General features: G+C 35.8%; 1 protein-coding gene across 1 annotated transcript in view; it reads left to right on the forward strand.

Moving 5' to 3' along the window:
• The first annotated feature begins 286 nt into the window (after positions 1 to 286).
• The window catches only part of LOC109045539 (delta-type opioid receptor-like), a 35,949-nt gene continuing 19,810 nt past the window's right edge, over positions 287 to 16,425 (forward strand). The window contains exons 1-2 of the mRNA XM_042753788.1: positions 287 to 594; positions 1,718 to 1,916. Coding sequence (XP_042609722.1) covers positions 1,726 to 1,916 — 191 coding nt within the window. The 5' untranslated portion in view covers positions 287 to 594; positions 1,718 to 1,725. The remainder of the gene's footprint in view (positions 595 to 1,717; positions 1,917 to 16,425) is intronic.

Genomic DNA, 16,425 nt, shown 5'->3' on the forward strand with positions numbered 1-16,425 from the left:
CATCTCCATCCCTTTATGACTACAGTGTTCCCATCTTCTGATGGCTTCTTCCAGCAGGATAATGCACCATATCACAAAGCTCAAATCATATATATATATATATATATATATATATATATATATATATATATATATATATATATATATATATATATATTAAATACAACATTTACAATATTGTAAAACATAGAGTTACAGTGTCTCTTCTCCACCACAAGACACCTGTTCAGACGCGCGCGCGTGCCACTGACCACTGCATGCGCGCGCCCCACCGCTGCGTAATCAGCTTTTGAGTTAGCGCGTGCCAGGAGAGAGGGAGAGAGAGGCTGAAAGATACCTACCTAGTGGAGATGTAAGTCGCTGCTGAAGATTCGCAACAACAAGCAAGTGCTTTAGCGCACCTCCCCCTCCCACTGCGCTCGCACAGAAAACATAAAAATAATGTGAGATACACAGTGATGTGAATATCTGTGTGCTGTTGGAAACAGAGCTCTGAGATTGCTTAAAACAGAAAGAATAGCGGAAACTAGAATTCCTCGCGTGCTTGCAGGACCCGGACGCATAAGCGATCACACGGGATTTCTTCAAACAGCGGTATGTGCTGCTCTATTTGAACCCTACTAAAGCGATGTGATTTAAATGATTGGACCGGTGTTTGGACTCTTGTTTGGACTGGTGTGAACGTTACCGGGAATTTGGCATGTTTGGGTTGCTTTCTGTATAGCCAAACAGTGTGCTGTATTTCATGCGCAAACTGTTGACAGTACAGTAGAGGTTCGCTATGCGTCTCGCATATCACATGGACACCATCAACTGTAGCTAAATCCATTTGGGGCAATGAATGTTGTCTGAGATACAAACGGAACATCTTTAAACATGTACAATATAAAACACACGTTGCCTGCACATTTCAAGTTCTTAATAATGTTATCTTTGTGTTCTTGTTTGTTTTGAAGTAAACATTTTTCCAAACACGTAAAAAAAAAAAAAAATCCTATTGTTTTTGATTCATGAATATAAAGAGTTACTTCATGTGACCTGAACTAACAACTTTTTTTTTTTTTTTTTTTTTTTTTTTAATATGGTCTAAACCTTGAGAGTGGGTTGTTATTATGTCACATGACAGCAAAATGGCTGCCTGCATATTGGTTACACCAGACTAACTTAAATTTGGTGAACAAACTTTTTTTTCAAATATTAATAATATTTTTAAACAATATTGCTTTAATGTGTATTTTTTTGTTTCCATTTATACATTTAGAAGACACTTGTATCCAAATTTACAAAAGAGGAACAAAACCAATTCCAAAGAGCCAACAATATTTGTTATATACAATGAAAACTAGATTAGGAAACAATCTAGATCATTTTGTACGTAAGTTTATTTATTTGTGTATTACTTTTGGTAACACTAGAGTCCTTGCTGCATGTATGTATTATAGTAATCAAGCATGATTACATGCAACCATAGATACATAGATACATGTTTTTAATTAAATTTACTAAGTATTAGATGTATAATTACACAATAACAATGACACCGTAAAAGTGCAAACTTATTTATTTTAAACACAAAAATGTGAAAAAGAAAATTGAAAACTTGTTAATCATAGAAGATGTGAGAGAGACAGCAAGCAAGTGTGCCTCATTCAGCATTCCTTTCTTTCTTTCTTTCTTTCTTTCTTTCTTTCTTTCTTTCTTTCTTTCTTTGCAATAGCTGTATTCATGGAATTCCCAGATGATTCCACCGGCTTTGCTGACCCCAGACACTTCCATCTTTACAACGAGTCCTTGTTCCAGAACGGGACTGACAACTTCTTCCCAAGGGGTGTCAAGATCACTATAGCAGTGGTCTACATGATCGTCTGTGTGGTGGGGCTGGTGGGAAACTGCTTGGTCATGTATGTCATCATCAGGTAAGCTGACGGGTCAAAACAGGATGGAACTTCATATATTAATTATAAAAAAATGAAGAATTACAGGTTATGGCTTCGGTAATGGTAATAGTACACTGCACCGTTGTGGATGTTTTTTGAGAGCCACGAGGAAAACCTCTGCATCCTGACAGCAGACCAAGGGCTCATGACCTTTGGCACAGGGACTGAAGAGTTGATTTTCTGCGATAGACAGTTCAGTACTAAAAGTGGTCATTCTTTTTAATTTTTTTTTCCTACACTGTCTCATCCAATGGCATAGATATAGGGCAGGACTTCTTCCTTGAATAGGAAACCAGTTGGAAACAGTTAGCATTTTTGCATTTCTGTTTGGTGCCGCTGATATTTCACAAATTAGGCGCTGTACCTTTAAGAGATGTTAAAGGGATAGTACACCTGTAAAACTTTCATTACAGAGCACAACATCCAGGTTTCTGAAGTAGAAATTGATTTTTAACAATATCTGATAAACCATGAAAGTTTCGGTTGTAAGTCAGACCTGTTGTAAGCTGAGGTTGTTAATCAAGAGTCGCTGTGATCAGAGCACACCAAAAAAAACTCCACCCACTGCCATGAAGCACCACAAATGATCTAATGAATCTGGCTCTCTGTGCTATCAAAATACTTTAATACTTGTGTATACGGTATATATGCATATTTTGCCATGGACTTAAAATATATTATTTCTATCGGCATAGTCAACAACTTTAAATAATTCTTTTTATATTTCACCATCATTTTTAATTTATGCCATTTGCAGTGCTTCATGTATTTGTAGTTCTTTCCTTCATTACAGTCAGTAACTACACAGTCTTGTATCTTTTTGTCTGAATTTCAAATTTGCTTTGCCACAAATAAAAGTTTGTAATGTTATGATTGACCTCATAGCTGGTTGGTTTAGTGGTATATATATATATTACATACACACACACACACACACACACACACACACACACACACACACACACACATACATACATGCATACATTTGATTTTATAATGCTATAATTTAGATTTTTTTTTTTAATAAATGAAAGAAATAAAGAAAAAAAAAAGAAAAATAAACAGCACTGCTGAAAAAGTGGGCACTTGGCAAGCACTAATGCGCTGTTTTCTGCAGAGCACCAAAGAAGATATTTTGTAGAATGACTACCCCACTGACTTTCATTGAACAGACAAATATATCTCAAAATATCTCCTTTTGACCTGATGGTAAATAAATATAATTTTTGGGTGAACTATACCTTTAAAGCAATTGTGAGTCAGTAGACAACATTTAACCCCCACTGTACTACAGCTGAGACCCTGAATGCACAACCATCTCACCCAGCAGGCTTTGATCTCTATCGACAGCTTGGTGGGGCCTAGAGACGTGAAATAAATTTTCACCCTCCATCCTCAGACTTTGTGTTTGTTTACAAGCTTTCTCTCAATTACCTTTCCACTCCCTCATTCCCCACCCTCACCCCTTTCTGTCTCCATGCCTGTGTTGTTTTAGAAAAATTATGTTCAGTGCACAAGTGGAAGCTACAATCATAGGTCAGAAATCTATATCATAACTAATCATGACACTTTGTCTTCCTTTTCCCAATTCTGTGCTTTCCTGTTTACCATAATTTCTTATTTCATAAACCATCTGGAGGTACAAAGACCTTTTTTTGCATCAGTCTTTCACAATTTATTACACTTTTGGCTTATGTTTATACTGTGGATGCCAGAAAATTTTTTTTTTTATGGTTTCAACATGTTAGTACTTGTATGACAATATCATTTCAATATGTGGAGCCCAATATTTATAATGTTAGCCAACACACTGCAAGCTAAACAGAATACAGATAGATCCACCCAAAGTCCTTTGAATTTCATGGCAAGGTAACATATGTAGCCAATTTAAGACCATTTGGTTTCAGACTTCTAGGCTGCGTCCAGAACCAAAGGCAGCTGCTTTGCTGTTTCACTGCCCAGTCAGTGCATTAACAGACAACGTTTTTGTATTAAGACACCATTTAAGAAATCTGGTTCTTATCTGCTTTCAGGGCACAATGTGGTCATGTCTAATGATTTAAAACAAATTCAAATAAGCTAAATTATTATTTCAAAGCAGATACACTCTTAAAAATAAAGGTTCCTTATTGGCATCTATGGTTCCACAAGGAATCTTTAATATCCACAGAAACTTTCTGTTCCACTAAAGATTCTTCATAGTAGAAAATGTGTGTGTGTGTGTGTCACACTAAGAAAAAATGGTTTAAAACTTGTTCACTGAGAGGTTATTTTGGGGAATCTAAAATGGCTCTGCTATGGCATTGCTGCTGGAACCTTTATATTTAAGAGTAAATGGAATGATGTGCTGAAAAGATTTGAAAAAAAAAAATAGATGTTTTAAATTTCTTTTACCTCTTTCAACCACTTTATCAGATGACATTTTTATTATTTTAACTACAAGCAAACAAAGGATTGTGGGTTAGGCAGCGAAGGAACAGTATGTTTTGCCAAATTTAGACCTGTCTTAAGGGTTAGTTCTCCCAAGAATGTTACTTCTGCCATCTTAAATCATACTATCATACTCACCACCATGTCATTCCAAACCTGTATGACTTCTTGCTTCTGTGGAACATATAGGAAGATACTTTGAGGGATCTTTCATTTTTTTTCCCCGAATAGTGGAAATCTGTGGTCATCAAAATGGTTTGGTCACCAACATTCTTCAAAGTATCTTTTTTTGTGTGTGCTCCACATAAGAAATAATCATGAATAAATGATGACGGAATTGTCATTTTTCACCTCTATACTGCTCAAGAAGGCATAGTCATTTTGGTTTCGTATACAGACGTGGCCTGAACTGTCCATCTGGTTGTCCCGTAATGATATTGTACTGCACATGGTGCATAGTGATGTACCAGAGACTAATCATCGGGCAGCTTCAGTTTCCTGTTCTGTGCTGAGTCTTTAGGCCATCACCCACTCAGGCCCAGCTCACCCACCTTCTCCATCTGCCAGCATGCGTGGAGGCCACAAATGTGTTTACTGTCCCTCCCTCACTGAGGGAAAGTGTATGAATATGAGTCTGATGTATCATTGCTTTTTCTTGGATGAGTGCTGTTGATGATTTCAGCTGTGAAGTTTGTGACATTTTCTTTCTTTTCACTCTCTTATAATGTATTGTTTTGTCTCCTTCTTGCATGTTCCACTGTGTGAATCAATCATGTGTTTGCGTGTAGGAATGTGGATGTAAGCGGTTTACTGCTGCAGTGCTGTTTCTTGACTCTTTAAGAGAAGAGTTTTCCTGCCAGACCAGCGTTTTCACCAATCTCAGCCAATCAGAAGCATCGACCCAGTGGCAGGATGAAAGCGTATGCATCATTCTAATCAGTTTGTGTTGTACTGGTTTAAATGCTGAGTCGATCCTCTCTCTGAAAGTAGTCATTCTGGGAAAGTTTGAGTTTTATCTCTGTTTGTGTCTAGGTTGTCTGATGACATTGACTAGTGTCTTTTCACAGTTAAAACAGATTGAAGTGTCAGATGTTTGACTGTTTTTCCCCCTTGAGGAAGTTACTGGATGGCTGGTTATTTCATGAGTGCCTTGGTGTAAGGGATGATGAAATTTAAATGATGGAAGATGTTACCCTGTTCATCCATCCATTTGTCTGGCTGGCTATCCTTCTGCCTGACTGTCTATCCATCCATGCATCCATTTCGTTGTCTGTTCATCCATTTGTCTGTATGCCTGTCAACCCATTCATCTTTCTGCCCATCAATCCAGCCATTTTTCCATTCATGGATCCATAGGTCCATCTATTCTTGGGTTTTATGTGAATCTGTGTACTTCCATCCGGTGTTAATTTCGTTAACGATTATGACAGTGTTAATTTCGTTAAGGAAGACGACGACGAAAAATATTCGTTAACAAACATTTTTTCTGACTAAAATATCTGATTACGAAATTATGATGAAATTTATGCCGCGTCTTCGTTAACTAGACGATATTGGACTATAATGTTATTTGAGGACTACCGGACATTCAAAATGCATCCTATAGGTTATTGTCCTTCAAAATGTGCATCCCTGTCATTGGATTGCGATCGGATAAGGGGCATTTGCATATCTAGTCATTATAGCAGCTGCAGTGGATGGATAGGCTAATGAAACGCAAACTAGTGATCTGAAACAATGGCCTCAGCACCCGAAGGGGTAAGGTTAAGGTAACCAGAAGTCCCGTTTTTCCCGGGAGTCACAATTCGTTGTCGATTAACTTAAAGTTAGTGAAGGTGGGATAGGTGGAATCATGCTGATAGAAGTGTTCTCTCTCACGCGCGTGCATGCTCCACTTCATCAGTTCTCATATACAGCGCACGATCAGTTCTCAGCGCTCAAATACACACACGCGTAAATACAGTAGGTTATGAATTAAGTGAACGTGAACAGGTGGGTGAAAACTGAACTTGTGTCAGTATTTCATGCATGCCTTCCATCTGCATTCCAAATTAAAAACCTATCTGTCATTAATGTTAACCAACAAAAGATGTTAAATAAATGTATACGTTAAGTAAAACCTACTGTATGTGAAAAATGAGTTTAATTTGTATCTCTATTGTATTTGTCTTACTGTGCTTCTTTTTTTCAAATATATATTATTTTATATATATATATATATATATATATATATATATATATATATATATTATATAGTTGCTGCTGCTTTTCACTACTGTTTTTTTAAAGGGATAGTTTCACCCAAAAATGGAAAATTGTCATAATTTATTCAAGTTTTTCCAAATTCAGTCCTTGATTCAAATTTCTCATAAGCTTAATTGATTTGGTCTAAAGAGAGAAGAATTAATTATTATTTTAGATAAGATTAAATAATAGATTAAAGACTACATATAAAAATAGCTACCAAAATAAATTGTGGTAACTATAGTTTGGCTAAAACTATTGACTAAAAGTAATGACTAAAAGTTGACAAAAATGCAATGACTTTTCGTCGACTAAAACTAGACTAAAACTATGAAAGACTCAAATGACTAAAATGTGACTAAGACTATCAAGCATTTTCATCTCAAGATAAAGACTAAGACTAAATCAAAAATGCCTGCCAAAATTAACACTGCTTCCATCCATCCATTTATCTGTCCATCCATGGGTTGTCTGTCCATTTGTGTGCATCCATCCATCCATTTATCTGCCTATATCCATCAATATGTCCGTCTTGCTGTTTGTTTGATCGTCCATCCATCCATCCATCCATCCATTCATTCATTCATTCATTCATTCATCCATGTTATCACATCCATCCATCCATGGGTTATCTGTCTATTTAGGCACATACATCAATCCATCCATCTGTCTATCCATTCCTCTATCCATCTGTCCATCCATCCATTGGTTGGCTGTCTATCCGTGCATATCCATTCATTTGTCTGCCTTGCTGTTCTTTTGTCCATCCATCCATGTACTTGTCTATCCATGCATTGTCTGTCTCTGTGCACATCTATCCATCTGTTAAATTGTCCATCCTTCCAAGCATCTGTTTATCCCTACCATCCGTTCATCCATCCTTCCACTGGTTCGTCTGTCTATCCATTCACATCTGTATGTACATCCACCTGTCTGCTTGATCCTCGTTCTGACTGTCCATCTGTCTGTCAATCCATCATCTTACTCTGAACTCCCTTGAAGAGCTTTTAGGTAAAGGTGTGTTTATGGGCTTTTGGAGAGAGTTTTCTTCCAGTTGGCTTAGCTGGTGCCTGTCAGATCGATACAGGAGCTGTAATGAATTCATCCTCTCTCACTGTACTGAAGACAGTACATTACAAGGAGGAATGAATAGGAAGCTGCATAACACTGTTAGCACTACCCTGCAATGCCTTAAATTCAGAGTAAATGCTGTTTGGCTGTTGTGATGCTTTGTGACTGATGGTTCTGTTTTTTGATTTTGGGTCTTATGTGTAAAATGTTTTTAATGTAATTATATCACTTTATGACTGGCCTCCATTAGCTAAAAGATGCAATTATGCTATATGAAGAACTCAGTGATTTTATTGTTTACTCATGGGTGTGTAGTCAATGTACCATTGACTCAGGGTGTCTAACTTCATTGGCTCATTAAATATGAGTTTATATGCAGATTTATGCTATTAGTTACCCTTACCCTTATTAAAGCTGATGCAATGAAATTGTTACCAGCAAATACCAGCAAATTAGCAGGCCTTGCAGAATCACTATACAGTAGCCGGAATATTAGACTATGCAGAGTGTGACTGATTATAACTTATACATGTGTATTTCATGTATGATCAGACTGACACACATAAAGGGAAAAAAAAATGAAAAGGTCTTTTTCTCGCTGCTTGGAGATATATACAGTAGCTGCCAGGAGGTATTCAATAAAAGTTTTTTTTTTTTACATCTCTGACTGCAACACGTACTCACATAACATGTGGTCTGCTCACTTAACTAAAACATAAAACCGCCATGGATTTCAAAAGAATCCCATGAGCTATGATCAGTCTTCAGGGTTATGGCACATTTATTACGGCCATTTTTGATACATTTATGTAATTTCAATATGATGTTAATCTACATTAAAACAGTTTAATTCAGTTTTTGTCAGTTCAGGGAATTATTTTGAAGCTTGACTTGAAAAGCCATCTGTCAGTTGAATTAGGCTGAATATTCAGAACATCATGTCATTCTTGTAGTGGATTCAAGGTTTGCCAGATTAATAATGTTAAACTTTGTTTGCACTTGTTGGAAACTCAGAAGCGAAAACCAGGAGACCCTTGGGTATCGTCAGTAGGATTCTTTATTGAGAATGTGCTTTGTGGCGCTGCAGTCATCAAAAGTCTGAATAAGGCAGGCATACAATTTATTTTATAGGCATTCATTGGGCAGTCTTTAAAGGTGTCGACCTAACAACCTCAGAAGTGACCACTTAAACAAAACATCTAAAGACAATATGGGAAATCAACCCCCGACTGTAAGCTTCAGCAAACCTACTCCCCAAAGATAAAAGCAATCCAAATGGTTTATGCTGCACCTGGCCATGAGAACTAAAGATGTGTAAACATTCACATGTAGTTAACTCTCAGCATGATGACCAGAGACTTATCATTATGAAATGAATGTTTTTCTCAAATACTCGTTGGTCACAATTATTGGCACACCTATAAATTCTCATGAGTAAAATATCTCTGAAGTATATTCCCATTCATATTCACAATTTCGAACACTCCAGCATGATTATAAACATGAAATCATCCAGCTCTGGCTTCCTGTTTCACAGAAATATAAAGAGGAGGGAAAACAAAGCCCAAATTCCCTTAGTCATCAATCACAATGAGAAAAACCAAAGAATATATTTCTGATGTGCAGCAAAAGATAATTGAGCTTCACAAATTGGTGAAGTGGCTTTGAGAAAAGAGCTAGAGCAGTGAAAATTCCCATTTCCACCATCAGGGCAATAATTAAGAATTTCCAATCAACAGAAAATGTTACGAAACTGCCTGGAAGAGGATGTGTGTCTATATCGTCCTAATTTGCGGTGAGAAGGAGAGTTTGAGTAGCTAAAGACTCTCCAAGGGTCACAGCTGGAGAATTGCAGTAAATCGTTGAGTCTCTGGTTCAGAAAACCTTTAAAAAAAATTGTCAAACAGAACCTACATTAACACATGTTGTTTGGGAGGGTTACAAGAAAAATTCTCCTAGCTCATTCAAAAACAAACTAAAGCATATTCAGTTATCAGCCATGACTGGAACTTTGAATGGGAATGTCTTCTATGATCAGATGAAACTAAAAAATGAGCTTTTTAGCAGCTAACACTCAAGATGGGTTTGGTGAACACAGAGAAAAAATGTAACCCATGTGTACAATTAAATATACTGCTGTATTTTTGATGTTGTGGGCCTATATTTCTGCTGGAGGTCCTGGACATCTTGTTTAGATACATGGCATCATGGATTCTATCAAATTCCAACAGATAAAAAATCAGTAAGTGACTGACTCTGTTAGAAATCTTATAATGGGCCATGTTTGGATCTTACAATAACCCAAACACAAACCTCAAAAACAACACAGAAATGGGTCATTGAGCTCAAAAGCAAGCTTCTGCTATAGCCATTCCAGTCCTCTGACCTGAACCCTACGGAAAATGAGAGGAGTGAACTGAAGAGGAGAAGCACAAACATGGAGCTGGGAATCTAAAGGGTCTGGAGTGATTCTGGATGAAGGAATGGTCTCTGATCTCTTGTCAGGTGTTCTCTTACCTCATCAGCCATTATAGGAGGAAATTTAGACCTGTTAAACTGGCAAATGGAGGTTTCAAAAAGTATTGAATAAAAGGGGGCCATTAATTGTGGCCAATGTGTATTAGAGAAAAACATTTATTTCATGATATTTCCCCCCATTTTAAATTCTTATTATCCAATGAAAGGATACATTTTTGTGAATTTGAACTAATCACTCGTTTGTTTTCCATACTAACAAAGAATGGACAGAGGAGTTTTCAAGCTTTTAATCAGAAAGGACATATTAATCAAAAGTGTCAATAAACACCTTTGATTTGTTATGAAATCTTAAATTTGAATAAATGCTGTTCTTTTGAACCTTTTTTGAACAATGTTTTCTGCATTGATAATAATAAGAACAGCTAATCAGCATGTTAGAATAATTTCTGAAGGATTATGTGACACTGAAGACTAATGATGCTGAAAATTCAGCTTTCCTATCACAGGAATAAAATGATTTTTGTTATATTGGAATAGATGCAACTATTTTCTTCAATAATACTGTATTTTTTTTCTTGGTGAGTGTGAGACTTCTGTTAATTTTTTTTTTTGAGATTTTTGTTAATTTTTTTTTTGAAAATTTTTTCTGTATTAAATTTTTGAACTGTATTCCATATTAACTATATAACTGAATGGAAAATGAAGATCAAAGATATTCTTCAAAACTTCATACAGGTTTAGAACATGAGGGTGAGTATGAATGTCCTTGTTTGGGGGAATTATTCTTCACTTTAATCCAGTGTAAGCTGTTGAAGCAGAGCCCACAGCAGCTGATATCACCTTCCCCTTGTGCAATCTCTGTCACGGACATTACTGCTTCAGTGATGCTATATGGCCTAAACACCTCGCGATCACTTAGGTCAGCACTTTATTTTTGAAATGCTGAAAAACACATTCATGCACGTATGCCAGGACCTCTTGAGTACAGAAGTGCTATACTTGAAGATCTAAAAACAACAATCAGGACCTCACATTTTGCGTATTGCACAGGTTACCTGAGTAATTCACCATAGGAGATCTTTCGACTGGCGAACTGGTTCCTTCTTACATGATGAACCAGAAGGTCTATTTGTAATTAATTTATTTATGGTGTAGAAAAAAAATTGTTCTGCATGCTTATCAGCACCTTATGATAGTCTTTGTGCAAACAAAGTGCTGTGTAAATGAAATCTAATTTAATTAAATCATTTATGGCTGACCCCTTTCTCTGTCTACATTCACCTCATTGTCTTTGTCTTAATTAGAGGCACAGGTTGACAAAATTTCCAACCTCTTAATTAAAATATAAATAGATATTCTTCTCTATCTGTGGTCACTTTGTCGTTATGTACATGCTTTTATCTTAACTGTCTTTCTTTTAGTGCCTTTCATTACAAGGTGGAAGCTCACTACAATTGGCATTATTAGTTTTGCTTGATTGCTTCATAGTGTATTGCACAAAGAAAAGGCTTTTATGAGTAAGTGCATTGTTGCATTTAAATCGTGAGCTCCAGTGCACAACAATTCATTAGCTGTGATCAAAGCTGCATTGCTGAAAAGGAACGCCGGAATTGTGGCACATAATGCTCAGATCAAATCTCAGATCAAACACAGAATATTCTGCCTAAATATTTCAATCATATCTCTTGAATAAAACAATATCCTTTGAAATCTTAGTGTTAGAAGGCACGCACATATTTAGTTCTTTGGCTTTGTCATGTTCCACAGATCCTCAGAAATGAAGCCGGTCGCTTGATATTGAACATTTAGAAGAATCTATAATGACAGTGCAGGTTTTAATCGTAAGGTTCACCCTGGTGGAAACAATTTCACTTAATGACCAAGCACTGGAAAATCATTTTGCCAAAAAAAGAGGCAAGTTACTGCTCAGTTACTGAATCATCCTCCTAAACAGAAGACTGAACAGACAGAACAAATGTGGGAAAGTGGCATATCGTATGAAGGGAGATAACAACAACATGACTCTTAACAGATGGGAATGTCAGGACTACATAACTGAATGTGATATTTTTGGCCTTCCTCTTTTGGCATGTACTGTATAGGAAGGTGAAGTCTCAGGAGTCATTGCAATTAATCATTACATCAAACTAAAATGTACTAAAACTAAACTTGTTTGTTTGTGTGTGTGGTTTGGGCGGGTGGGGGGTGGGTTGACTTTAGGGCCCGCCATTGTGTACAACAATATTCAAACGACCCATGTCTTTTCCAGTTGTTTTTAAGTTACTGGATTAAGGATGTCAAATTTTACAATTATGTTTACTCACAATTTCTACCTGCTAAAACAGGTGCATCTCAATAAATTAGAATGTCATGGAAAAGTTCATTTCAGTAATTCAACTCAAATTGTGAAACTTGTGTATTAAATTCAGTGTGCATAGACTGAAGTAGTTTAAGTCTTTGTTTTTTCTTAATTGTGATGATTTTGGCTCACATTTAACAAAACCCCACCAATTCACTATCTCAACAAATAAGAATATGGTGACATGCCAATCAGCTAATCAACTCAAAACACCTGCAAAGGTTTCCTGAGCCTTCAAAATGGTCTCTCGGTTTGGTTCACTAGGCTACACAATCATGGGGAAAACTGCTGATCTGACAGTTGTCCAGAAGACAATCCTTGACACCCTTCACAAGGAGGGTAAGCCACAAACATTCATTGTCAAAGAAGCTGGCTGTTCACAGAGTGCTGTATCCAAGCATGTTAACAGAAAGATATATTATGGATAGAGGACTCGTATTTTAGCCAGAAACAACAGTTTGAAGTTAAAATGACTTGATGGATGATGGATTTGTTTCTTGCAAACACACAGCTTTTCACTCCACAAGACGTTAATTTCTCTATGCCATACCTGAATGCAAAATGCTTTGCCTTTATTCTTTGCTGCACTTTGTTTCAGCCTCCAGCATGCTAACGGATATGACTCACTGTGTGTAAACACTTGCATACAGGTGTGTGAGTTAATAATGTAGAGTGTTTGGCAAAAAATTCAGAAGCATGCGTCAGACGCAAATACACTTGGCAGACAGAAAATTATGATTCCCAGCAGCTTCTTGCCAAACAAGTAGCAGTCATGCACTTGTTCTGTTTGGATGTGTAAATCATTAATTATGTACAGGCAGGGGCTAATTCAATTCACTTCCCTTTCCAGGCTGTTTGTTTTTTGAAGTCGCTGGATGTGTTGTGTTTGTAATAAAGATGCCACAGGTTGACGGCTTGTGTTCAGTCTCTGGGTAATAGTTATGAAATCTAAACTCAGTTAATGTGAAAGAAGCAATTCTCACTTACTATGAACAGGAAGAATCTGAAAGACTTTTGTTGACTCTGTTGTTGTTTTTCAGCAAATGATCGCTAAAAGAAGGCACTAAACTTTCACAAAATGTCAGTTGTCAGCCTCAGCACTAAATTTTGTATAAACCTTTTTTTACATTTATTTTATGCACTTTTGGCAACCGTTAACAACAATTTAGGACATGTCTTAATGCAATTTAAAACCCTGATTTGTGTGAATTTTAGTTAGATATTATCAAAAATGAATAAAACACTATGCCTAAATGTAACATTATTGAGATTTAACCTAAAGAACACTAAGCTATGTGAGTAGGGGAGTTTGGAATTCAGAGTGGAAGTAAAATAATAATAATAATAGTAATAATAATAATATTAATAATTTGGTGTTGAAATATGCGCAAAACTGCCTATACTTACTGTTCAAAAATCTAATTTTTATTTTTTTAAATATTTATTTAAATTTTGCCATCACAGGAATGAATATCATTTAAAAATATTAAAACTTTTTTTAAAAACATTTTAAAATAATATCTTTTAAATTCATTTGAAAATATGAAAATAGAAAACAGTTATTTTAAACTCTAACAATATTTCACAATACTACTCTTTTTACTGTATTTTTAATCAAATAAATGGAGCTTTAAGAGTATAAAAGAAATTCAAAACATCAAATAATCTTACCAACCCCATACTTTTCAATGCTAGTTAATGTGTAAAATGTTCTATGTGTCATGCTTTATTGACTCTTAAGTAGATCTGATTTATCTAGTTAAGAGCATTTGTGCCTACAGTATAATGATTTAAGAAGTTATGAGTTACCAGTGTTGTGTCATCCCCATATTATCTTTATATATCCCGGCTGTAAAGAATCCCAGTGACTAGTTGAAGTAGAATGATTATTAGCGCTTATTCAGTGTTTACTTTTCTTTTTCATGTATTATTATAGCAAGTTGATTGAATTATATCAAGTTAAAATGCTATGCAATTAATTTTAAAAGAATGCTGGACTTTAACATTTGCATAATCAGTTGTTTCTGACAAGCAGTTAATTAATTTATTTTAATAGGTTAATTTTACTTGGACAAAACATCTGAATAATTCATAGTTTATGGTTTATGTTGAATTCTAAATTTGACATATTACTACCCAAAATGGTTTTCGTGCTGCATTCTCAACAATACTGATTGATATTTGAAAGCAGAAGAGTTTGTTTTTTTATGCTTGTTTGATTTTTGCCCACACAGTTTTAATTGAGTTGTTTGTTGTCTCTCCGTTCTCTTGTCCTTTTCCATGCATAGTAATCCTCTCAGGGCCTGCTGGGTATTATCTGAACTGCTGGCAGAGACAGGGACATATGAAGTTTGGTTTTTGATTATACTCAATCAAAGCAGAAGCTTCACACAAGCAGTGATGGGCTTCACCCAGCATGACACAAAATGTGCAGAACGGCGCAGCAAACGTCTGGAGCCACCAGGCTTTTGATTAGAGATTTACAATTCTACATTACTAGGATCAGCTCAATAACAAGAATGTCAGTCACCAACTATTTTGCCATAAAAGTTTAATAATTAGGCCTAAAACTGTGAATATAAAACAGAAACAGACATTGGGAAGTGAGTGCTAGCTGATTACTGGTCACATGTTTGTTCCACTCACTGCCAAAGCCTCGATTTGGCAGAGGTTTTAGCTTGATTTTTAGTTTAGTGTTTACATTGACTATACAATTTTATTTTTATTATATCATTTTTTTTTTCTTTTTTCTTTCTTTTTTTTTTTTACATGCCAAGGATAAGGTTAAACAATAACTTCTGTCTTTCCCTCATGTAACTCGGAAGTGTATACAGTACATGTTTATATGTGTGTTTGCATTACTTCTGGTTCATTATGTTCTTTTTCAATTCCTTGTATTCTGAAGCATCTCTTTCAATGAAGGACTCACTCTGATGAGCCACTGTATTTCTATGTGCGTGTAGCGATTCATATTGGCAAAGCACATTCAATTTCTTTCATTTTCTAGCTGTCCTTGCAAATTTATCTCATAAAACTATTTGCACAGCATCTTAAAGGACCAGTTACTCTGTGATTTCAATCAGTTGATCACTTTTGGTTGTGAATAGGACAGCCATTGTTATTCTATAGACTGAGCAAATATAATTGTACTTAAGTGCATCTGCATGATCTACTTCAACAGAAGATCTGTTTATCTCATTGGCGGAGTTCATGTAGAATGAGTGGCATTTGATACAACGCTACATAAAAAAAACTTTTGTCTTTTGCACAATATTTGATATTTCAATCAGATATTGTGTATACAAGTTTTGTCTAGAAAGTTTTTTTTTTTTGGATCAAATATGTATTGTCTTGGATGTTGACAAGTCATCCATCATTCATGAATCAAGCTGTCTTTTGGCTGCTGAGGAGCGAGAGTAAAAATTGTTACCACTCCCAAATGGAAGGTTGCACACCAGTAACTGCATCATTCAGAACACTGTGGCATTTATGTCATGTGTACATACAGTATGATGGCCAACTATTATTAATACACATAGCCACCATATGGCTTTTGTAATTTACTTACTGTTACAACATTACTGCTATTTGGTGTTCGGAAATAGCAGTTTACACAGATTTATTAAAGAAAACGTTTGCTGAGGTAACATAAACACATATCCTTGTGTGCTTTGTGGCTTTTAGTTTATGTATGTCTGCTTTGAAATTATCTACTATATGACCATACTATAGTGTATTCAATCAACATCAACAAAATACACTTTCAAAGCAGATATAAACATTTATTTATATATGTATAACATTGAAATATGCTTTTTAAAGTCCAGTAGGCTTTAGAAACATTTGCTTCTTGCTATAGGCTACAGTATAAAAGTTGGGCTTGGTTAGATTTTATGTTTTTTAAAA

This window comes from Cyprinus carpio, unplaced genomic scaffold, assembly GCF_018340385.1.
Source record: "Cyprinus carpio isolate SPL01 unplaced genomic scaffold, ASM1834038v1 S000000006, whole genome shotgun sequence".
Classification (NCBI taxonomy): Eukaryota; Metazoa; Chordata; class Actinopteri; order Cypriniformes; family Cyprinidae; genus Cyprinus; species Cyprinus carpio.